The sequence below is a fragment of the Ascaphus truei genome, chromosome 2 (genome assembly GCF_040206685.1).
Source record: "Ascaphus truei isolate aAscTru1 chromosome 2, aAscTru1.hap1, whole genome shotgun sequence".
Taxonomy (NCBI): domain Eukaryota; kingdom Metazoa; phylum Chordata; class Amphibia; order Anura; family Ascaphidae; genus Ascaphus; species Ascaphus truei.
The window spans coordinates 178,826,216-178,851,873 of NC_134484.1; the positions used below are offsets into that span (position 1 = coordinate 178,826,216).

General features: G+C 42.8%; 1 protein-coding gene across 2 annotated transcripts; it reads right to left on the reverse strand.

Moving 5' to 3' along the window:
* Nucleotides 1–250: 250 nt before the first annotated feature.
* E2F3 (E2F transcription factor 3) lies at nucleotides 251–24,979 on the reverse strand. 2 transcript variants are annotated; one of them, XM_075585604.1, is made up of 7 exons: nucleotides 24,326–24,979; nucleotides 16,219–16,330; nucleotides 12,474–12,693; nucleotides 11,757–11,917; nucleotides 7,164–7,276; nucleotides 4,688–4,823; nucleotides 251–3,085 (listed from the first exon to the last, which is right to left on the reverse strand). In XM_075585604.1, exons 1-7 carry the CDS (start codon nucleotides 24,629–24,631, stop codon nucleotides 2,817–2,819), a joined length of 1,317 nt encoding a protein of 438 aa, XP_075441719.1. In that variant the 5' UTR covers nucleotides 24,632–24,979; the 3' UTR covers nucleotides 251–2,816. The 2 variants fall into 2 exon arrangements, with proteins under 2 accessions (XP_075441719.1, XP_075441720.1); XM_075585605.1 differs by lacking the exon at nucleotides 24,326–24,979 and adding an exon at nucleotides 23,714–23,795 and having other exon boundaries at nucleotides 252–3,085.
* Between the last annotated feature and the right edge of the window lie 679 nt (nucleotides 24,980–25,658).

Sequence of the window (25,658 nt, forward strand, 5' to 3'; positions counted from 1 at the left end):
CTATTGTAGGGGAAAACTGCCAGCTTGCCTGGACATTGTCAGGATCGTAGAGGGTTCTTCCACATGCACCGTAAGTTTACAGAACAGTATTTTCATGGAGACTGTTGAATGACCACCATGGATTTTGTGATGTATACATTGTGTATGTATATGAACACTCCGCTCGCAACCAAATTCACAACACTGCATGCTTCACATTTGAAATTCACGGCTCTTTTACGAAGACATTAGAAAAATCATTTTTTTTATTGATTACTATACAAAAATGTATTTAAATGACATCCATTCAAAGTGGTAACATCATAGCTAAATTACAGACAATCCTGTAACAAATCTATTTACAAATAGCATTTAAAAGCTTTTTTTTTTACATTATTTTACAGTTCACTATTCCTTCTAAACCACAAAGCTGAAACAATGTGTTTCTTCCCACTGCCTCCCAAATTTCACACGTTTCCTTCCATACAAAGTGACCATTCTTTGCCTTCCCACAAAAAAAGGATATGTACATGAAAATCAAATTCTCCACACAAAATCCCACCACATAATTTCCTATCACACAATATACATGCTCACACAAACGTACAACTCCTCTTCCGCAAGACCAAAATGTTAAATTAATGTCTTTATCTTAATTTAGAACTGCATCTCCCCATCCCTATAAAACAAAAAAAAATAAACCAGCAAACACCTGTCTCTCCCTTACCAGCCAGCTTAAAATTCAGACTTAAATAGGACATTGCGATAAAATATGCACACATTTGTACATACACACCTAACACTGTTAAGATAGCTACCCTTTATGCATTGTAAAAAAAAATAAAGGAAACAGTTTTAGGCAATTTACTAAACTACTTTAGTTTGAAAGATTTGTCATTTTGAAAAGGCCCGTATAGCAGCAACTCAAATGGTACCAGAAAACTTGCACAGAAAATAAAGGTTGTAATGCAACCTAACATTCAGAAAGGTGTGGTTTAAAGAATAAGTTATGTAATGGTACATTCACTCGTACTGATGCTCAGAGTATAGTATATACACTAAAGTATATTTTTGATACTACAGGTCTGTAGTACAAATGATGTAATACTTGAAGAATGAAGACACAGAAGGATAGAGCTAGCGTCCCCAGCAGGACCACAGTACCTCCATCATTTGCACTATTTTTGCACCACTGGTCCAATACTTTGCACTTTTGCAAATGACCAACCACAAAGCATTAAGGCAGAGAAGTGCCAAATGCATGTAAAAGATCAAACGGCCGTGGGTACGATTCAAATCCGGGGCCACCATAACCACGCCTCCTGACATTAAATCTTTAGGTTCTTGGGTTAAATTAAATTATTAAGTCGCCGCCCCAGGCACTATATTTACCCCGTATAAATCAGAGAAATAACTGCACCCCTCCCACTGCAGCACTTAAATGATATTTAATTGGTTAACCATTTACCATTTCCTCTGGCCACGGAGGCCAGGGCAACAAAGCGCCGACAGTGATGGCTGCGCGAATTCTTCACACGTAGAACTGTAAATCACTTTGTAAAAATCAATAGTGCAACATAAGAATTGTATAGCATATAAACAAACAGTCTGCCATGTCAAGAATCAAAAATATCTTCAACCTGAGTTTAGAAGAGTGGATGCACCATTATGGCTCCGTTTTGTAACCGCAGGCTATTTTGGGGTCCACTCTTAAGCAATGCTGTGGCTAAAAAGGCACCCTCGTGGGGACTGAGACAATTATGCAAACGCAGTTACAGATTTGACCCATGCCCACTACCTGCATCAGAAAACGGCATCATTTATCTGTAAGGCGGCAGATAAAATGCTGGCCAATAATATTGGTACACTATTAAAAACAGTTTCTGCCCTTCATAAAAAAAAAATGCTTTTTGATAAAAGTGGAAGCAGTCAGCATTTGTGTGCTGAGAAAAAGCAAAATGCTAAGCGCAATTAAATATTTCATCACAAACTGAACTTCCTTCACTCTAAATATACAAGGCAAATTACAGGCGCTTAAAATACCCCAAATATTGGTACGTATACAATAGGGCGTTGGACACTAGGACATTGTACCAAGTCTTCAAATAAAATTGCACAAACGCTCACAATTGTGAAAAAGGTGAGAAGTAGCATTTCCACGTACTGGCCCATACAAGCAACATGCAATATGTAATAGCAGGAAACGTATTTGGAGGCCTCCAGCCTTTATGTAAGACTGGACTTATGTTTGAGCACTGGGTGTTCGTGTGACTTACATGTGAACAAGCTAGACAAATTCATACAGACTGACTAAAATGCTTGAAAAGGTAGAGGGGGGGGGGGGGGGGGGGGTGGGGGGGGGGAATAAGACCGCATCTCCTAAATTATGGTTCACATTTATTGTGGAGAATCTCCACAAGAGCTGGGGGATATAAAATATACAGGAAGGCACGGTTTGAAAGATGTGGCTTACAGGTTTTTTTTTTACCAGGTCATGATCTCTTCTCTTGAAAAAGCCGCCAGGGAGGCTAAATGGGAGGAGACTATTCATGTTGCTCTAATGAGCCTTAAGCAAGCCCAGCGCAAATCACCCTGTAAAACTTGCATAGCCTCAAGGAAGCATTGGATCAAAAATCACTTGTCCTCAGTTTTTATAGCCATGTCTGCATTAGTACTGCATGCTGTTGCTGAGATTGTTGGGGGAGGCTCAGGAGAGGACATTAAAGGTGGCAAAGACAAGACATCAGCAAGTATTTCTGGTTCCATTTTCTGGTAATTGGTACAAAACCCAACAAAAACGTGGTCTGTTCAGAAGAAGATGTTCAAGTAAAGCGGAATCAGCTGCACATGAAGTCTTCCAAAGATGGCAGCTTTTCTAGATCGTAGGCATCAAAGAGATCACTGATGCCCTCTTCGTCTCCGAGGCTTAGCAAGTAATCTTCTTGGAGGAGAGGAGGGATCAAGTTTACAAATGGACCATCCAGACCCAGAGCCATTTGATCCTCTGTTTGCTGAAGGAGGTTGGTTGGGGAGGTTAGGGGAGAGATGGCTGCCACAGGTACAGAGCAATTAACGTTGTCAGAATTAGATGACAGCATATCTGCATCTAAAAAAACAAAACAAAACATTTAAAAGGTAAATCTTAAGCACATGAACCATTTAAACGTATGCCGAGAAAGTACTTTTGTGAGCAGAGGTAGTGTGTACCTTATTACAATAACCGTTTAATATCACAAGTGTCAGACGCTCTTAAAGCAGCGATCCCCTGAACTACTCCCCTCCCCCTTTTAATGTGGACCCTCTAGCGTTGAATCGCACTATTTCTAGATCGTGGGAACCCCCGGTTCCGAGATAATTACCGAAGGAACCGGTATTACTTCATTGGCCATCCAACAGGAAACGACAACAGATGTTGTAGCTTCCTATTGACCTGAGATTTTGCAGTAATTCCCCACCCCCCCTCGTCTTCATACTTATACCCTGCAACTTCAGCAGTAAGTATCCATCTATATATCTATAAATTTATGAGCAAGGGGTGTTGCTGTTTCATAAGAACTTTTTTTGGAACAGGTAACTCTTTAAGTGGCTTGGGTTCTTCAACTAAAACGTCTAGAACGTTGTGTATAGATGTAACTTTTTCAAGCACGTGATCCACAGGCTATATTCTGAAACGGTACAAAATCCTACAATGCAATGCAAGCTGGAAGTCCAAACAGACCGATCTGCGCAAAAAGCCAGATTTACCAGGGATAGGTTTGTAATTCACCTTTGATCCATTGCACGGATTAAAACCCATTCATTACACCCCCCCCAAAAAAAGTGCCCATGCGCATTCTGTCTTGGTGCGGGTGCGTGGGCGCATGCGGTCTGGAGCGTGTGGGTGTGCACATGCGCATTCTGTCTTGGTGCGGCGGCGCATGCGGTTCTGGAGCGTGTGGGTGTGCACATGCGCATTCTGTCTTGGTGCGTGCTCGCTCTGTCCGGACGCGTGTGTATCATGCCACGGTGAGCGTGCATACTCTGTCCTGGTGGGGGTGGAGCGCATAGGCATATTATGTCTGGGTACACGTTTGCGGTCCAGGTGCTTGCATATTCTGTCCGGTCCAGGTGTATGGTGTCAGGGTGCGTGTATTGTTTGGGTGTGCATACTTTGAGTGTGTGCGCACATTCCATCCCTGTGCGTATTCTGCCCTGGCACACCCGTGTGCAAGTGTATTCCATCCTGGCGCACATGTACATCTGTGTATCCTGTCCTGGTACACGGGCAGATTTTGTCCGTGTGCTTTTCTGTCCCACAATGTCACCTGCAACTCCCTGTCTGTCTCCTGTGACCAACTGTCCTGTTGTGTGGGTGCCTCAGCAACCAAGCACCGTGATTAGGTGTACCCCCGAGGGAGAGAAAAAAAAAACCTTGAAAAATCACTGTACTATTCTGATAACTAAACCCCTTGGTTCAGAGATCTGCATATTCTACTCTATTCAGTATATATTTTTCTTAACACTGTAGATACCGAAAAAGGGACAATATTGCAAAGCTAGAGCACTACAGTATAAAAGGGAAACAAAACATTGAGACAATAGCATTTCTGCTGTATTTTCCTGGCCCTCAACCTCAAACCATGTGCATTTTCATGAAAAAGGTCTTGCCCCCACAAATAAATAGTGATGGAATCTACAGAAGAGGCGACAGATATCAGTTTAACTGTACCTTTGGCGTTTGGCTTGGAAATATTGCCATTGTGGTCCTGATTACAAGGCTTCACTGGGCTATTAGATTCATTCTCTTCAGGGCACAGGTATACTTCAATAGCTCCTTGACTACTGGATAAATGTATCTGCAAGCTCTGCAAACGGCAACAGAAGCAACAATTACAAGCGCAGAATAACACGAGTTAAGCACAGAGCCAAGAAGTGAACAGGCAAGTACGCCATTTGCACCAGTGAGCACCTCAAGGTTAGACCTGCAATCCGTACAAGTGCCATGTCTTTACTAGACCCCCCGGCTGGTAATGGCAAGGACCCCCTGTTTCTTTTATGGCTTTCCAAGATGCCAGGTAACATTTTACCCCACCTCTGGGCTGTTTTTAAAAAAAAAATGAAAGCAAGGCTGCATATGTTTTAGCTGTGCGTCACTTTAAACACCTTGTTGGAAGCGATCATATTAAAATATAGTGCGGTTTTACTAGATAACAGCAACTATTTTAATCAATATCCAACACATTTCCGATTGAGTGCCAACATCCCATGAGCATTCAATGTCCAGCACTCACATTTTAAGGAGGTGGTTACCATGCACTTCATTTTTTTAACGTTTTGTGCCAAACCATGCAATAGGGCAGGGTGACACAAACGTTTTTCCCTTCGCCCTCTTGACGGCGGTCACCTCACCCCCGCCCCCCCCCCCGGTGTCATGACGTCACGTTGCCATAGCAATGACGCCGCGTGGAGCCAAGGTAAGTAAAGGTTTACAGAGGCCCTGCAGCTCCCCCGGCACTTAATTGAAGTGCCTTCGGGAAGCGCGCAGGGCCTCTAAACCGTGCCCCCCCTCAGGCAGTCTCGTACCCTCCCTGGGGGTCGCGCCATCCAGTTTGCGCACCGCTGCAATAGGGTGTGTTTCCTTACTCACTGAATCGGAAACTGTTATTATTTTAAGTGAATAATAGAAGTATCAAGGCGCTGATGTCTAACCTCTAAATATAAGAAATACTATTAAATAAATATTCTGCAGCCTGAGTGAGGGGGGGGGGGGGGCATACAATTAAACCTGGGTCTTGATTAAGCTTAATCAACCTGCATTACACATACACAATTAATAAAATATACAACATATCTAATTAGTGGAATAATGCAAATAAGAAAGGTCCACTATAATATTTGCAAGAGGTTCGTTCTGCAAATGTCCAGATCTTCAATGGATATATTAGATTTTTGGCACTATGGCCCGATTTAAAAGCTTTTCAGCATATGATCCCCTCGTTAGAGGAAGTTTTGTTTGGAAAACGGTGTAAAATATAGTTACACACCGAGTTGAGTGTGTGTTGCAGCCTGGAGTTTTTATAGGTGTTCTTCTTAAAGTTGTTAGATTTATAAATGCTGGAGTTACTTCACTTAGGTGTATATAGATATAAATTGCTATGTTGAACTGGATTTTCGATAATCACCCATGGGTGATGGTTTCTGTTTAAAGATACTCGTGTGATCTGCATGTACTACCTGTGAATACTTGTGCCGGTAACATGGGTATACACAGTCGTACTTATGGACTGCGGTTGTTGTATTTGTAATACGCTGTCACCGCTCGCCGCCCGGTTGAGCGTGGAATCTGCTCACTGCATGTACAGATTGCGCTTACCGCAGTGTCTCCAGGCTGCGACACGCACTCAACTCGTGTGCAACTATATTTTACAGTTTTCCAAACAAAACTTCCTCTAACAAGTGGGGATCATATAGTGAAAAGGTTTTAAAAATATCACAATAGTGCCAAAAATCAAATACTTATCCATTGAAGATCTGAACATTTGCAGAACGAACCTCTTGCAAATATTATAGTGGACCTTTCATCTTATTTGCATTATTCCACTAATTGGATATATGTGTTGTATTTTTTATGTTATTAATTGTGTATGTGTAATGCAGGTTGATTAAGCTTAATCAAGATATAGGACTAAATTGTATGTGAGACTCCCGATTAGGAGCTGTTCAATTGTACTCTTTTTCACTACTGCTTATTCTTTGGGAAACTTGGTTTACCATTAGAGCTTCTAGCAATTAGATTTATATTCATGCGCTAGGGTATCCTTCCCTTTCTTCTAGCACATTATTTTAAGTGAGCCCAGTGCCAAAACTGAAATGGTTGCAAAGACTCTCCCACTTCGAAATCTACGGCTGATAACAGAAATTCAGTTTGACACCTGCGCAATTTTTTTTAAAATAAAACAGGAGATCTTGCCGTGTGAATACTATTAAACACAGAAAGTTCAGAAGACAATACACGCATGGTTGGCAGTCACACTTGGGTAGTTGTGGGGAGCTGCACCTTCGAAGTACAGCGATCTCATTTTCCCGATATTCACACTGCCTGGAAATCCTAGGGTTCATATTATTTATAGAAGAAATGGCTGGTAAAAGGTACCGTTCGAACAGAAAAAAGTTTGCATGCAAAAAGGGCGCAATTTGCACATTACCTCAACTGGGTCAGGCACTTCAAGTCTTGTTTCTGGAGGGGCTTTCACCACTATGACGGTTTGTTCCTTAAGGCCACTGATTTTGCGTATGTCTTGGTAAGTAACATAAGCCAATGTAAGTAAAGTTAAGGCAATAACATGAAGGTCGGAATAGCATAGATTAAACGGTTTTGTTTTTTTCAGATGAGCAGGACACGGAAATCTACCAAAATACTTCCCCCCCCCCCCCCCACATTAACACGATGGGTTAAACCCACTTTGTATAGCAATGGGACAGATTCATTTTAGGCCAGGCACATGGAGTTGCTGAAGCCACGAAAGTCAATTGATTTCACGGATGTTCAGAGCATTATTTATTGGCAAGTTACGTTACTCGGGCTTTGTTGATCAATGGGAATAGTAATTCAATAACCATAAGCCCTGAACAGTGTGTGTAGACACCCCACCTTCCTTTGGGCTGACTACCATTATGGGGTTTGGTGCACGCACCCCATTTTTACCTGGGCGGATTGGATTGATTGCAGCAGTGCTTCCACCAAGCAAGAGTCCGTGTGCTAGATTGCTCATGGGCCTAATACCTACCAGGCAGTGAAACATTTAAGACCACAAGCCAATTAATTAGTCTACTTGCAATTAGCAAAGAAAAATACAATAGGCACGAAAGTTCAAGACAAAGGTCAATTTCATTTTGGCGAAACTCTGGTGAAGTGGAATAAATCTCCAGTAATTTAGCGACAATGTTGTACGTGTCTATTTTCGTGCATTGCAAAACTATGAAGAAAGCAACGAATATGGAATGAATACTAGCACATTTCTACTAAATAGCATCAGCGCTGATTAATTGTAAACGCTTGGTCTACAAAACTACTGATATGAGTAGAGAAGCTATTGCCCCCCCCCCCCAAAAAAAACCACAAGCATGGAAATCCTCACACAGATTTGTACAAGTTTGTTATGGCCTCAAATTACTATTAAACGCATACATATAAAAATTTAAGAAGTAGTGTAAATAAATAAATATATATAAATATATATATATAGTCTGTTTGCTGTAATCTAAAATTAGCCAGTATTTTAGCAAACCAGGAATTCGAACGATATCAAAATCATCTGGGCTGCTCTTTGTAAATAGTTTATTTCACTTTACTGAACCTTACTTTTTTCTATACCACCATGCAAAGGCTCAAACCCACTTCGCTACCTGAACATTTTGCCATTTTTATCCCTTTCCTTAAACCCTTTGCTGCCAAAGGGGCCTCAAAATGGGTCATGTCGCTTCGCCGAAGATGGACCCTCCGCTGGAATCCCTCGCCGCTTCTAAGGCAAGTTATTAGTGTTGAGGGTAGGGGGTTACTTTAAAATGTTTTTTTTTTTTTTTTTGCAATTAGGAAGCTTCTATTCTCCCCCCCCCCCTATGATTTGTATTCATTTGCGGTTTTATGTAGTACTGCTATATGGATGTTTCCAGTACAAAATAATGCAATGTCATATCTACTGTTCTAAAACTCAAAATTTAAGTTACATAGTTACATAGTAGATGAGGTTGAAAAAAGACATAGGTCCATAAAGTTCAACCTATGCTAAATTTAGACAACAGATACTTTATCCTATATCTATACTTATTGATATAGAGGAAGGTAAACAAAAAAACCATTAAGGGGAAAAATGAATTCCTTTCTGACTCCAAGAATTGGCAATCGGATTAATCCCTGGATCAACATCCTTCCCGTGTATACTTATTTGATATATCCCTGTATACATTTCCCATCTAAAAAGATGAAAAGTTCAGTCCGCGCTCTGGCTCTTTAAACTTGGAGTGTTGGTCCCTCTCAGTTCTCTTGCTGCTTCTGTGTTTATGAGGTGTCTCCCCCACCTCCAAATGTGGTCTCCACCGGAACCCCGATGGTGATACCAATATCAGCAAAACAAGAAAAAACACAAAAGCGCACCAAGATGAGAGATAGATATTGTATTAGCAACAAATAATAAAATTAGTAACTTACATATAAAATTTCTTTAATAATCCCCGATTCTGGTGTCTATCACAGGAGTAGGGCATCACATAGGAAGTATGAAGGGTAATCTCAGTTCTGAGAGATCAGACCCGCGCGCTGGGGCTGTCTCTGTTCACTCTCCTGTCCTTCACGTGTGGTAGCGTGGTGCAGAGTGTAGCACACATGTGCAGGAACCGGGGCCTTCAATAGGTGTCCTTAGGATGCCTGTCCGTTTTTGATAGCATAGAAACGATCGGAAATAAGCAGGAACGGTACACTAGAGTGTGTACTGGTGGTGGGTAGTAAAACCGCCAGCCACAACAGTCGCGACGCGTTTCGTTTAACAAAGTAAACTTCTTCAGGCGATGAAGGCCCCGGTTCCTGCGCATGAGCGCTACACTCCGCACCACGCTACCACACGTGAAGGACAGGAGAGTGAACAGAGACAGCCCCAGCGCGCGGGTCTGATCTCTCAGAACTGAGATTACCCTTCATACTTCCTATGTGATGCCCTACTCCTGTGATAGACACCAGAATCGGGGATTATTAAAGAAATTTTATATGTAAGTTACTAATTTTATTATTTGTTGCTAATACAATATCTATCTCTCATCTTGGTGCGCTTTTGTGTTTTTTCTTGTTTTCCATCTAAAAAGATGTCCAACCTTTTTTTGAACAAATCTATTGTATCTGCCATGTATCTCCATGGGTAATGAATTACACATTTTAACTGCCCTTACTGTAAAGAACCCTTTCCTTTGTTGCTGGTGAAATTTCCTTTCCTCCAACCTTAAGGGATAGCCCTGAGTCCTTTGTACTGCCCGTGGGATGAATAGTTCTTTTGAAAGCTCCTTGTATTGTCCCCGAATATATTTGAATATAGTTATCATATCCCCTCTTAGACGCCTCTTTTCTAATGTAAATAAATCTAACTTAGCTAGCCTCTCCTCATAAGTTAGAATGTCCATCCCCTTTATTAATTTGGTGGCTCTTCTCTGCACTCTCTCTAGTTCCATAATGTCTTTTCTTAGGAGTGGTGCCCAAAATTCTACTCCATATTCAAGGTGTGGTCTTACTAATGCTTTGTAAAGGGGCATAATTATGTCTACTTCCCTTCCATCCATTGCCCGTTTGATGCAAGATAAGATCTTGTTTGCCTTTGCAGCTACTGCATGACATTGGGCACTATTGCCAAGCCTGCTGTCTACAAGCACTCCTAAATCCTTCTCCATCAAGGATTCCCCCAATATATCTCCATTTAATTTGTAAGTCGCCTTTTTATTCTTGCATCCCAAATGCATAACCTTACATTTATCTGTATTAAACCTCATTTGCCATTTACCTGCCCACGTTTCCAGTCTCTCCAAGTCCTTCTGAAGAGAAATTACATCCTGCTCTGATTCTATTACCTTACACAATTTAGTATCATCAGCAAAGATGGAGACTTTGTTCTCGATCCCAACCTCAAGGTCATTAATAAACAAGTTAAAAAAGCAGGGGTCCCAGTACCGATCCCTGAGGTACTCCACTCACGACTTTAGCCCAACCTGAAAAAGTTCCATTTATGACAACCCTCTGTTGTCTGTCATTTAACCAGTTTTCAATCCAGGTGCATATATTATTACTGAGTCCAATTTTCTTTATTTTGTACACCAACCTCTTGTGTGGAACCGTATAAAAAGCCTTTACAAAATCTAAGTAGACCACATCAACTGCATTACCCTGGTCTAAATTCCTACTTACCTCCTCAAAGAAACAAATAAGGTTAGTTTGGCAAGATCTATCGTTCATAAATCCATGCTGACTATTACTAATAATTTTGTTTTCCATTATGTATTCCTGAATATTATTCCGTATTAAACCTTCAAGTAGTTTCCCTACTATTGAAGTCAGGCTTACAGGTCTGTAATTTCCCGGTTGTGATCTAGCTCCCCTTTTAAAGTTATCAATTTTTTTTTGTTTTTTTAAATCCTCCAAAGTTATGTAACAATGAGACCACCCGCCTCACTCAATAACAAAGGGTATATTCGTTTTAGTCCAAAATAGAAATAAGATGGCAATGTATCAATACACTGTTTTTGATGATACTGGCTATAAGTGCAATATTGTTCTTAATCTAGTCTTTTGTAATAATTTTACTGTGCCGTGATCTTCTCTTCCATTTCCATCGCAACTCTATATGTATTGGAGACCTGACACTCCGTATAGGAAAAGAATTACAACCCAAGCTATGCAAAATTGTAAGTGCATGAATTCAAATGTATGAACTTTAAGGGTTAATTATCCTGTATTGATACATTTATATCTTCTCTTATTTTGGACTAAAAACGAATATAGCCGAGACAATGCGCCGGAGAACTTTTTTTCTTTGCTCACATTTGGAGGGATGTGGAACTCTCTCCTGGACTCTGGCTGCTAAATCTAAGTATATCTATATTGGACTCATTACCTTCCTCCGTTAGCACTATTAAGCTTGTTATCACTGTATATTTGTAATTAACCCATTTATATTAGGTTAGTGTTTAGCACTGCTTTTTTCTTTGTTTTTTTACACAATAACAAACGACTAAATACATGGGATGTCACACGCAGGAAGGATATCTCTGATTCTCTGAATCTTCTGTTAAAAGCTTTAGATCCAAGGTACAGTTTTGTATCAACTCATCCAGCTTCCTCTCCTCCTGGGTGAGCTCTGTAACATCCCTGGACAGTACCTGACAGCGATCCAAGTTACCACCATCGTCGGACAAGCTGCAGCCCCTGAAAACAGAGACAGACTTTGCCATTTCTACAAAACATGACGAGACATGGTAAGAGAAATAACAGTAGGCCGGCACGTAAACTAACCTAACCAAGATGGAGCGAAGATTATGTATATGACTGCAAATTACATACACAGATATGGCAGCCTATTGCACCGCTGACGACACTGCTGCGTTTAACAGTAACGCTATTGAGAATAGTAAAGGATAGCTGGTTAACACATTTTGACTGTTAACAGAGGTAATAACGGAGGGGGTAGGGGGGCGTGTGTGTTCTGTCAAAAGATATTTAGTTTGACCGTTCTAAATGCAGCCGAGGGAAAAAAAAAAAAAAACATTTATAACTAAGACGCATGAAAAAAAAAAAAAACAAGGTAAGTCACGACAGTAGCTCTGGTTTCTCAGGTGCTAAGCATATGTACCTACACCCAATAACAGCTACAAAAAGACCATTTGTTCTAATCCTCAACTTCCGTTTGAGTTTATGTGGAAGACATTTTGCCTGCAGAAGCAGCTGAATCAGGGGAAGGGGTTATGATTGTTCAGACACTTACATCCACTGAATATTGTTTTTTGATTTCTTTTTGAGGAGATGAATTCCTTCCAACACATTTGTGATATCATAAATCCTCCTTTTCTGCACCTTGAGGACTTCAGCAGCTTTATTCAGATCGACGACCCCGTCCGAGGACTGGCTGAGCAGCTGAATGAACTTCTTTGTCAACAGACCGAGTGAGGTATCGTAACGAGTCTTTTCTGAGGGAGACTTCGGAGCTGGACCAGAAAGATGCATTGAGGAAAAAGGTAAACATTCCATCCGTGTCAGAAACATACCACAGATAACCCAATTATGCAGACCTTTTCCTGAGTAATCAAGAAATCCCAGCCAGTCTGGCACATAACCGAGGTAACCCTTTGAACGCCGTCCATGTTTATTTAAATCCAGATGAATGACAGTTGTAGGGCCTGTGGGATGTCAACTGCCCCTAGCTGCTAAAAATCACAGCAACATTGCATTTAAGAGCTCGCAGAGACATGTATCCGTGAGATCTGCCGCTTCACTACAGCAGCACAGAGACGTACGGACGTGACTATTCGTTTCAGAGTGACCCCACTAAAAAAAAGGTTTGCGGTTAATGGAGAATTAAGAGCTATTCTTGCTTATGTTCATTTATATATAGAGCGAGATTCTTGTTTTATTCCAATATTTCATGAGATTTAGAAGTTAAGAAAAGCAGAAATCTGCTCCGGTGACCCCTCGCCACCATTTTGTGACGTGTTCGCCGTGTGAGGTGTTCAACCCGTGTTTCCAGGACAATTGAAGAAAAACTTAGATTCAACCATTCTTCAAAATGATTTAAGGACTCTTCAAAACATGGATGCTGGGCAACTAGCTGCTGCTGTGCTAATCGGGAACAATGTCCTCACAGTTTACGGTCAGGCACGCCATGCTACAGGGAGCCCCACTTCTTGAGATCTTTCATTTTGAAATTCCCTTACAATAATAATTATTGTCTGCGAGAAACAATCATCCTCATTCTGGCTGCAAATAGAAGGCTGTGATATAGTGAGATGCCAGTACAGCCAAATATTGGCTTTTCCTTACAAAGTACAGGTTTAAAAAATAAATTAAAAAAAAAAAAAAAAAAAAAAAGACTGTCACTATCTCTGCAATCGGGTTTCAGGGGGCCCTCAGAACCAAGTGCTGCAATTAAACTATGAGACCCCATGATTCAAGAAAGTTTATAAAAAAACAAAAAAACCCCCACTATTTTGGGAGGGATTGTGGTTTTAAGCAGATTGCAAGAGCAGCCGCCGTGTACAGGGAAGCCTCTGGTTCAAATATAGAGGCATTGCAGATTTAGGGGCCGATGCAGTAACTTGCGAGAAGGCTGAATTTGGCTGTTTTATTGCGAGATTGGCATGTAGTATGCAGTTGATGGCGGTATGTGTGCGAGTTACCTGAAAAACGGCATATGCAATTGTTGCCGGAAATCAAGCGCTGGCGGGGTGGCGAGAATGGCTATTTCGCCATATTATGCAGCACGCAGAATGCAGTAGATGCCGAGTAAGATCTCGGGGGTGCGCGGGAGAAACTCCTTGCGAGAAAAGCGCCAAAAAGCTGCGGCACCAACAAGCAGGCGAGAGCCGAACATTTCAGCTGCTAGTGACATTGTTGTGTCATTGTACTGTTGCTGCTGGCAGCGCAGCTTCAATTGTGTTACATGTCATTCAGAACCTGTTACATGTGTTGTTTATAATAAAATACATTATTAATGTTAGCCAAAGGTGTCTGTCTTGTGAATGACAAGAAGCAGGTATGTTCCTAAAACTATCTATTGAGGGACAGCGCTGTGAAAGCCTTGCTAATGTCACTAGCAGCAAGAAACACACTGCTGTGAGTAACAGAATGTAAGGTCAAACTATCATGAGGTGATTTTTTCATGTTCAAAAGTTGCCGCCAAATTCTCCTTCAATACAGATACATGCAGTCATCCCCCTCTTGCTGCATGCACGGGTTACAGTACACACAGCAACTCACTGAAATGTACTGTAAGCTTTGCAACATAGTCCAACACACAGACACAAATGTACATGAAATGTCACAAGTCACATGCACACATGTATCACCTCTTCACGTGTCAAAGAACAGAAGACACAACTGTAGCACTGCACCAGGTATGTTTCCAAGAGTATCTAATGAGGGACAGCAGTAAAAGGTTTGCTAATGTCAGTAACAGCAAGACCGTCACTACCGTGAGTAACTGAATGCTATAAGCAAGAAGGAGTTTTTTTTTTATTTATGTGCAGAGGTTGACGCCACATTCAAGTGAAATACGGATACATGCAGTCATCCGCCACTGACTGCAGGAACTCGCAACATGTGCAACTCACCATTGTATCTCACAATCGCTATTTACTGCATTTAGCGGCAAATTCCCGCCAAACACAGGAGATTTAAGCGCGCTGCCGACACACACATATCGCAAGTTACTGCATCGGCCCCATAGTCTAAGAAAACCACAACCCATATTTGGCACGGCTCCATAAAAAGAGATCAATGTGGGTACACACACTATGCAACAACGGCAAAGTGTCCCATGTAACACCGGTAAAGTATGAGGGTGGGTAAAGAGAGCCGAATACCCATAAAATTAAAAAAAAAACACTATTTTTTTGAAAAATAAAATAAAAAAAGAAAAAAAAGCAAAGACAGAGTGTAACTAAGGTGAGCATGGACGGCTATTTTAACATTTATGCAGCCGTTGACCTCCTGAAGTCCATGTCAACCGGTCCTGTGGTAGCCCCACCCCCCCCCCCCCCCCCCCGCCACCAAGAAAGATTTTCAAAACTGCATAATCAGTTTTTTAAATAATGACTATTAATATAAAATGTATACACTACACTGTTTTGGGTACATTGAAAGTAGACCCTTAAACTGGGAGTTGGAGCCGCTTACAGCAGGGGAGCGCAAACATTTTTTACTCTGCACCCCCCACCTTAACTTTTCTCCGATGGTTTTAGACAGTGTTGACATGGCAAAGCCACCGGAGACAAGGCAAGGGACTTAAGAGGCCTTGCACGCTCCCTCAGCATTTAATTTAAATGTTGTGGTGAAGAGCCCCCCCCTTACAGGATACTAGTGCAGACACGGGGGGGGTGGTGAAGGTCCCATTTATTGCTCCAAGGGCAGAATATGAAATTAACTTCAGCCATCTTCCAACATCGCCACAGCATAAAATTTACATTTCTAACGATACTCGTTTAAAAAAATATATATTTTAAATGGAAGTCACAGGTAGTGGCATCCTTTTATAAAAGACAGTGAATTCTTTTATGACTGCCTATGCTGCCAGTACAGCAACACATTACAATATGCTGCACACCCTTCAGAGTGAAGGGGCCAGATGTACAGAATTTGTGTAAGCGCACGACTCCATGCCAAAGGTGTGCAGTCAGTACAAAGTCCCGTACTTCCATAGCAACTACCAACTAAACGTTAGTTATTTGTTACACACATTCTGGCACTTCTCAATGGAACAGACCACGAGTTATATGAATGCCCGAGTATAGACCGTACCCAAAAGGCAGATCACGATTACAGGATCATTACTTGTGTTAATTTGATGCGAGAGAGCATGTATAGTTATTTCAATCATGCACATAAACACAATTTTAATTTTTAATGACATGTTGGTGACATAGAACACCACCATTTTTTTCATGATTACTAAAATGCATGGCCGCTTAAAATAGCCACTTACGGAAGTTCAGGTAACGGGGAAGCAAAGCACTTACTTTTTGGACTGTCTGGGCAATGCGAGGTCGCTCTACCTTTCCCTTTGGGCGTCTTCAGCACATCAGAGAGAAACTGATGAGCTCCGTCCCCAAGCTCCAACCTTCGCTTTGCCTGGAAAGAGAGGTTTTGTGAGAACAGCTCATCTTACAGGTCTTGGACAGCAAAGGGGTTGTCCCTTGTAGATAGAGGTGCCCAAACTGCCCTGATAGGTAGGAAGGGGTCATGAAACTACCATAGCATACAAGAGGTAGCGAAGCAGACAAAAACTTATGGAATCTGGTTACTACGGAGGGGAAGATAAGCACACCACTCTGATAAGATTATTTCAATGGACCAACTGTGTAAAAGTGATAAGCCAAGTATTAGGATCCCTTGACCAACAGATCAAATGGTGCTTTGTAGTGATGTACCAAGTACCTGGAAATTACCCGGTACCCAGCACTTTTTCAGCTACCAGGACCAGGCAGCAGGGAACTGGGCCCGGCACCAGGTAATGCCACTGTAAATTAAAATACTTCATCACTTGCAGCAGGCGACGGAAGGTGAAAACCGGTGAGGAAGACCGCTGTGACATCTGGGAGCAGCAGCAGAGGTCCAGTTGGCGGCGGCGGCAACAGAAGTCTGTGTTCAGCTGGCGGGAGCAGCAGGAACACAGCTGATACATGTGTGAGCCAGGGAACCATGTGACTGGAGCATGAGCGTTCCTATTGGACAGCCAGATCCTACCTGGCTGTCCAATAGGAACGCTTTTGCTCTTGTTGCTGCCACCGCCGCCAGGACCTCTACTGCTGCTCCTAGATGTCACTGTGGTCTCTCACCAGCCTTCACCTAACCTGCAGGTAAGTGCTGTCTGGATAAGGGTTACCCGGCTTTCTAAACAAATGAGACCCGGTACAACACTAGTGCTTAGGCAAGAACTTTTCTGCAATTGAACCCACCCTTCATTCCATGTTCTCCTTCTACATACACAAGAAATGCTACGAAATACCACAAAGAACTGCAATGGCATCAAATCTGGAAACCAAAAAGCCTGCATACAAAACACAAAATAAACCAGGTAGATACTTTTAACTTAATAACCAATTGCATAACAGACGGGACATAGCCCTGGAGTGCCTTTAGTTTGGCCTTTGGCAGGACTGCCCCCGAAAGAAAAAAAAGTTTAACTAGCTTTCCTATGCAAACCTAAAAAAGCTAAAAGGAAAAACGTTCGTTAACTTTTTGGGAAAGGAATGGTTAAATTGCTTAGGAGCCTTTGGCGAGGGTTGGGGCATTTTTCCATACTGATAAATTTATAATCCGTAGAATGCTATTTTGTCCCTTAACATCTTTATTCCGGATTTTTTTTTGTTGCATACAGGAATTGAGCAAATTCATTTAACAATTGTTCTAAAGTTCTATTTCGCACCCTTGTTGCAACAACGAGCTGGAATTGATTTATTTGTTCTGAACACTACATATGAATACATTGGGAAAGTGTTTTCACAAGTGAAAGCAAGAATGCAAAGGTTTGAATTCTTTACATTTTTGTACCTGTGCACACAGATAGTGAAGGACCTTTTGTTTTATGACCCTCTGCTGCATCATGAAATAACACTTTAACGCCTTTCAGGATTCCAATACAGCGATGGAATTAACCCTTTAGGAGGTACTTAACTATTGAGCGCTTCACTCTATTTCCTAGATGTGCCCAACATGCACCTGTCCACAGCACAATCGTGCAAATAGTTTTAATCTTCTGGGCTACAGATTATTACCGGTTTAAAAGGGACCTTGTAAAACATCCCTATGATTTGACCCACTTTCCAGTAGTATATACGGTCATCGCAAGCACTTTTACCCAACTGATCCCAGAGCTCCACACCAGATTTTCACTTTTAAGCCAATATTGCAACAAGAAAACACTGCCAGATTTAGACAAATAGCATCAAGAAAATACCTGGAACAGTGATGGCTATAAAACACTAGTTAAAAACAAAAAACAAAACCTGTCAGCTGAATGGTGCAACAAAATCAAGCTACCATTGGCTTTGCAACAATGATGAAACAATTGCATTCTCAGCAGGGCAATTGTGCTAGTTGGTGATGCACAAGTAGAAGGGAAAAGGAACAAAACAGCCATGTACTAGAACAAACCAATCATTAATTTGTAAAGCTCTGCATCCACACCTGAAACGGTATTAAAATATGTGCTGACACTTTGGCTAATGGTAGGATACTTTGTGCACCACCACTGCTATGGTTAGAGCCCTGTTTAGACCAAGAGTTACCAACTAGTCACAATCGCCAAATATGGTACTCGGCACTGCTGTGGCGCTTAAACCTCAGTTCACAATCAAACAATAACCAATGAAGGCAACAAAAGGTCACAATATTCCCTATAAATGTATTTGGGCGTTACACTGCCTGGATGAATCCTACAATACTCAACTAAGGGGAAAATTAAATGTCATTAGAGAAAGCACCAATTCCTAGCCATGTGAAAGTTGGTGGCATAGGTAGTTCTGTTATTGTAGAACAGTGTGTCCCTTTGTGATATTCCCTAAAGTTCATTTAGTAAGGTTAATATTTGCCTGAATGACTGGGGATTCCTCTGAGAGATTGGTAGTGGTGCCCAACAAACTACAAATATGGCTGCAGTCAACAATATCTTCAGACTTTGCCGCTTTGTATTTTGCCCAGTGGAGACACCTACTGTAGTTCCAGGGCCAGAAGCACCATGGATAGTCAGACACGTAATATAAATAAATGGGTATAAAAAAAAAAAAACCTTCACATGAGGCCAAAGGTTCATTTTGCTCAAGATTACAGAAAATCGTGTCAGGAGATTCACATGCCAATTCTTCAAGTTATCAACATTAATGGCATGCAGAGAAAAGGGATGCTTTGAATGAATATTGGAGTTATTCAGAAGCTAGCCGGGCTTTGGTGTCCCCTCGGTTGCGGTATGATTGGATAGGGTGTAATATTCTGCACCAACAGTGCCACGGAATCCCACACTGCATTATAACGGATATGATGTGTTACCTCCGTATACACAGAACCATATAGTGAGAGTTACAACCTAAATGTATAGGCCAAATTCTGAAAGCATGGCCTATCTGCCCTCAAAAAAAAAAGTCTCCAAATTAGATGAATGTTGTGCTCATGAGAAAGTGGTAGTTTAAAGGAACTGAAGGGAATCATGCAAATTCAACTGCGCTCATCTAATTTACTGCTGCAAGGATCCAATATTAGTGTAACATACTGTACTACTCATGGAAGGTCAATGCAGTAATCTAGCAGAGCTCTGCTAGCAGTACTAGTACCGGTCACAGGTCAAATACATTCAAATTATGGTTATGGAACTAAAAAAAATTGAATATTTAATCTCGAACAAGTACTTTGCTATTCAGCAAGTGTGCATCAAATAAGTGTCTTCTGATTATGGTTCTGGGTTTCTACGCAAACATTCTTTCTTGACCCAGCAACATTGTTAGAAGCGAAGTATTGCTGCAGCACACGTTTGTGAAACCTTTCCTGCCAAGTCACAGATCAGTCTTGTAATTTACAGTAAAACTGGTATTCTGCACCTACAGGAAAGGGGAAGAGCCCAAGTACACATACACCAACGTGTGGTACAGGCAAAAAAAAAATATGCATTGCAAGAAACATGTATATACAACCAAGTCCCTTAGCTGAATATTTATGTAGCCCTACAATAAATGTTAATGGCAACCTTTTACATGCACGCTGCTGCATGATATTGCATATCTATATGCAATATTGAGCAGGCCCTGGCTGGGACTACTTGTGCAGAGGGTGAAGCAGTGAGTGAGGGCTAGGAACAGCTAGGAACCTGGGTAACAGAAGGAAACAAAGTGGGGGATCAGATCTAGCATGTTGTGGGCATGGGCACTGTTTGCCGTGCACAGAGCAACAACTAAATGCATCTGCATGCAACATTCAAGGGAGTTAATCAGAATTAAAATAAGCAGTTTTACATGCAACTGCCTCATCTGGCCTTGTGATAAACCACCACCCATGTGTTCCTGCAGGAGGATCTTTTATTCTGTTAACCAGAGATAAAAAAAAACAAAAAAAAAACCTCATCTCAACAAGCAGGAAGAGACGGTTTTGCAGCTATTAGTCAACACCATGGCCTGACAGAATGAAGTACCCAAAACAGATACCGTATTTCCCTCGATTCCAAGACGCACTCCCCCCCCCCTCCCCCACATTCTACCATTTTGGAAATCGGGATCCGTCTTACAATCGATGTCATTGAGAAACAGGGACTGTTCCTGTACCAATATGGCCGCTAATGCCAATCAACCACGCGATCTACGTTGCAGAATGACGTTCCTGGAACGCCTGCTGCCAGCCAACCGTAGCACACCACCCATAGTACAGAGCAGGAGGTTGCCTTATGACAGGCTGAAGGTGTCTTCATTTAAGTTGTCATTGCTTGCACATGTGCAAAGAACGTGTCACTAATTGTCACTTAAAATGTCAAAGACTTCACTATGATGCAGCATTGAAAGCAAGTAAAAACCTTTTTTCTGTACATTTAATGTAGTGTTTCCTTCTAAAATAGTTATTAAATCAATGGTGCATTTTACAATCAATGAAATACTGTACTTTTCTTCTGACCAATATAAAGTGGAGTTACAACTCAGACCTTTTCCCAGAGCATCCATCTTAGGCTGGGGCCATGGTGCCTTCGCCCATGCGGAGGCGTGCGCGGACGTGATGTCACTCTTCAATCATGTGCGTATTCGGCCATGATATGCGCGCCGTCCGTGGGAGTGTCTAGGGGCGTGCCAGTGACGTCAATGAGCTGATTTGCCCTCATTGGGCAAACCGTTCACGTGACCGGCCTGTCATGCCAAGAAATCAGTTTGAACTGATTTCTTGCGGAACGCGTGCCCCCTCCCCCGCACGCCGCGAATACTGCCTGAAGGCAGTCTGTTCGCTCAGCGGATTGGTACCATGGCCCCAGCCCAAGATGCAACGTGTGCATCACACCCATCATTTTTAAACAAGTGTGTCCTCAAAATAAGGCTGTTAGATTTACAAAATGGCTGGAAATAAACCATTACCTTCACAACTGCTAGGAGGGGCTTATTGCAATGCAGCAGGTTGCTGGTGCCTTAGGCCGCGTTTATAGAGGACACACATGACGTCACATGCGAGATTTGTGCTCAGTGTATTCGCGGCGGGGCAGACGCAGCACACGGCTGGTCCGTCCTCATTGGCTGAACCGCTCACGTGACAAGAGAAAAGAATTTGTCTTTTCAAAAATCTGCCGTGCGGTAGCTCTGCATCGATTGCTCTCACTATGGGTGGCCTCGTAGGGAAGATGTCTGTTCGCGCTCCGTGTACGCACGCTATAAGGCAGCAAACAGTTAAACAGATGTATCCCCATCTTTGTTACTGTAATAATAGAAGCAGCAGCCAATAACTGATGTATCCTGTACCACCTTCTATGTAGTGCGTGTAAAAAAATTTTTAAATTGAAGACCCCACACACCATGGCAAATTGCCTCTACATTTCTGCTTTTGAACTTGCCTTTTTGGGAGGGTATCTGCTACATTACCAAAAAATAAAATAAATAAATAAAAAGGCCCCATCTGTTTTACATATTGAGCCATGTACTAAAGCTGCAGGATTTTGCTCTGCACTGCCCAGATCCCTATAGGTTGCACTCTTCATGTTGTGACAAGCAGGAACAGTTGGCTCCAACAGAGTGGGCGCAGCTAGTGTGCATTTATCCATCACATCATGGAGGCAGACTCTCCCAGCAGCCTTAGGAGGCCTCAGCCTCTTCAGCCCCCACAGTGCTCTATGGAAGCAAAAGAGCTATAAGGCACAGAAGGAAGTGTGCCCTCTATTTTGCACAGGTTTATATGTAAACACTGAAACACTCTCCCATGTAAAACCCACTATTTGAAGCAGTTTGTTTTACACATGTGCAGACTTGGACAACAAGACAAAGCAAAAAATAAGTTGGGGCCTATTTAAGCTGAAGGACAGATGCAGAGCAAATCTGTTTTCAGAAAATCAAAAATGGCAATAGAGTGTTACATTTCCCCCCCAAAATTGAACAATTTCACAATGAGGTCAGTGAAAATGGTTAAGTAATTGGTAAAAATATCACCAGAGTCAGCAAAAGTCCTATTTAATTCTCATGCATGTAGTGATTGTCACAGCACAACTAAGATCACCCCTTAACTTTAAGAAAATAGCAAAAACATATCCAAACCCCACAGAACTCCGCTTAGAGATCCTACGTAAATAAAATAATCACCAATACATTAACCCCTTCGGTGCCAGTAAATTGCATTCTAGGTACGGAAGGGGATAACACCCACCGCTATAAAATAGTTAAAACATCTCATGAACGTGGTTCCAATAACATGCCAATATAATTACAACGGTCATAGTGACCTCCAGATTGCACACCCTGGCTGAAAACTTACACCCCTTTAAAAAGCAGTACCACCCACTCCCCCCCCCCAAAAAAAGCAGATGGGGCCTAGTTCAAGAGTTTGAGCCGCTTGACAAAAACGAGATACACATGACTACGGGGTCACCAACAGCAAATCACACTATCACCCGATGTTACAATTTTCAGCCGTCGCCAGAATGATCCCGACCCCAGGGCTATGGCGAGTTGCCCCCTCAGATAAGGTTTAAAAAAAATAAATGGTTAGCAGCACGTTTATATAGCGGGAACAGCTGACACTCATACAGATGCATTAACGTCCATTCATGTGACCGGGGGTCAGCATATTTTTAACTGTGCATCACCCCAATTATATTGAATATGTAAATTCAGATGAATTTGGGATTTCCATGGCTGGCTGTTGCAGGACCACATGAGGACATGCAGCATATAGGCCTCTGATGTTGTAGGTTATCACTCCACCCCTGTTTGTTCACTTTAACAGCTGCACTGCTGGCTCACACATTTACCTGTTCCTGATGAATGACCTTTCAGGACATTTCCATAAGCAGGCCTGTGAGAAAGCCAGGCTGGGAGGAGGGCGATCCTCCCTGACACAAGGCACCGGGGTGGGGGTGGGAGAGACATAACCTCGGGATCATGGCCCGCACAGTGAGAAGGAGAATGGGGTGTGCGGAGACCACAAGGGGCTTAACTGCTGGAGGAAAGCTGTCAAATGTTGCATTGATTTTTTTTAATTTTTTTACATGCCACCGAAAGGGTTAACAGGAGACATGCAGGAGCCCTTTGTGACCAATCTGCACCCCTTTTGGGAGACAACCCCATAACCCATCCTAAAGAGACATACGGCACACCATTAAAACGGCAGTCCCCCTGCCCCCCCCCCCCCAATCAAACCTGCAGACCGACATCCCCCTCCCCCCCGGCACACCGAGAAACTGCCAGGCGAGAAAAAGTAACCAGTCCTTAGACACCCCTCCTCCTCCCCCCCCCCCCCCCCACCCCCCACAATGACAGATGCAAAAACTGCAAATACTCAGCCGACCTTTCCCCTGCCCCCCTCCATCTCCATCCGGGGCGTGAGCCTGCCTGCGCCGGCTGCAAGAGGAAGCCCACGTATGGGACCAGCAGGCAAAGAAAGTTCTGCCCCCCCTATCATACATATTAATATGGGGCAACTGGGGAACGCGCCCACATGTATTCAACATACAGAAACTGATCACACGTGTATATGCAGTACCTTATATAGCTACTAGTTACATAAGCTAATATATTATGACAAATATACATGGGGTATATTAGTAAGCATATATGTACACCAACATAAGTGTTTATAGATATCGATTTATATACATCCATGTATTAGTATACATAACATGCAGGTGGATTTAATATTGGGATTTGTACACAATGTATTTGTACAATATATACCCACCATATAGGTGTGTAGTTATAGCTATGTGTAGATATATACACAATACTGTATATGCAGAGAACTACAGTACTGGCTACTAGACAAGCTGTTACTGTGAGTATGCAAAGCCCATCATACACAGATATAATGTATACAATATATATATATATATATATAAATATAATTCATGGTGTATGTATAGTGTGTGGGAGGGGGGGGTGTAGCTGTAGACCCTGCCATTACCGGTGGGCGCCCCAGTGCTGGCTGCAGCAGGCCGGCTCTGCCGGCAGGCCCGTGCGGTGTAGAGTAGATGAAGCTGGCGGTGGGAGGCTGCTGCTGCTCGGGAGCACACAGCCCGTGCTGGAGCTGCTGGTGATGCTGCAGCGGGCCGGGCGAGGACAGGATCTGCAGGTATCCGCCGCCGCCTCCTCCTCCTGCACCACCTCCTCCCCCGGCGATGAACCCCCCCGAGAACCCGGTCACCTTCTCCGAGCCGTGCAGCCCGGGGACCACCAGCTTCTCGTGGCCGAGGTGTATTCCCTTTCTCATCTTATTGAGCAGCCTCCCTCTTCTCCCTCTTCCCTGCGCTACTCTTGCCCCGGGCTGGTCTCTGGTCTCCTCCTTCCGAGCCCTTTAATCCGCGCGGCCGCGGGCTCTAGGCTGGAAATAGTCAGGGGTACAGCTAGAGTACACCCCCACGTTGCATGGGGTGAGGTCGGCGAGCGGGTATCAAGCACCGGGGGAGGCAGATGGAAGCGGATTGCGTGCGAGAGAGCGGTAGGGCCCCGGCTCCGACCTCCCCCACCACCGCCGCAGCTGAAAAATGGCTCCAGGAAGCTGACAATGAATGAAGGGATGCGGTTTACGCGCGAAGGTCCTCCCGCGAAACTCGGATTTCCCGCCGTCTTTTTCAAACCACATTCGCATAGCCACGCCCAGCCCCTAACTCTCCCCTCTGATTGGACGAGGAGGCGCTCGGATTCAGAACGCCGCGCGGCCGCCGGTTCAGGGCTGCCATTGGCTGTCCCTCTTGCGCCTCGTTCCATTGGCCTTTTGTGACGAAACACGAAGGCAGAGGGAGGGAATTCCCTTTTCACCGCGCTGGGATTCCATGCCCCAATGTCACGTGTTCATAGACAGCCCGTGATCTGAGCAGTGATGCAAGAACTGGTCTTTCTATTAAACTCAATTCTTATGCATTACTTTTCTGTCAAATCGTGCCTGCTGCAATGATGATACAGAAACAGATGGATCACAATACAATATTAAAAGCCTCTACGTTTTTTCGCTGCCAAAGCTGTTTTTATACATCATTATTGAATGTTGCAGCTGGGAGACTGCTTTTTAAGTCCCACAATAATAATAACTATTTCATATAGCGCTTTTTCCCCCTCTCAAAGCGCTTCACAATTACAATATAGTGAATGGTAAACAGCATTGTATGTGGGATTTTTACAGACAGTTTAATCTGTCAGATTTCTGTTTAACAACTACAGTAACTGCAATATTTGTATGTTCATACAACTGAGACATCTACATTACTCTTAATTTTTTCAAAATGAATGGCAATTACTGA

Bases quoted from the DNA above. Each gene is read 5' to 3' on its own strand.
- E2F3 (XM_075585604.1), bottom strand. From the start codon at position 24,631: ATGAGAAAGGGAATACACCTCGGCCACGAGAAGCTGGTGGTCCCCGGG. The intron at 12,694-16,218 runs GTAAGTGCTTTG...TTTCTGGTCCAG, and splicing joins TTGCCCAGACAGTCCAAAAA to CTCCGAAGTCTCCCTCAGAA. The intron at 3,086-4,687 runs GTACAGTTAAAC...TTGTTTTTTTAG, and splicing joins TTCCAAGCCAAACGCCAAAG to ATGCAGATATGCTGTCATCT.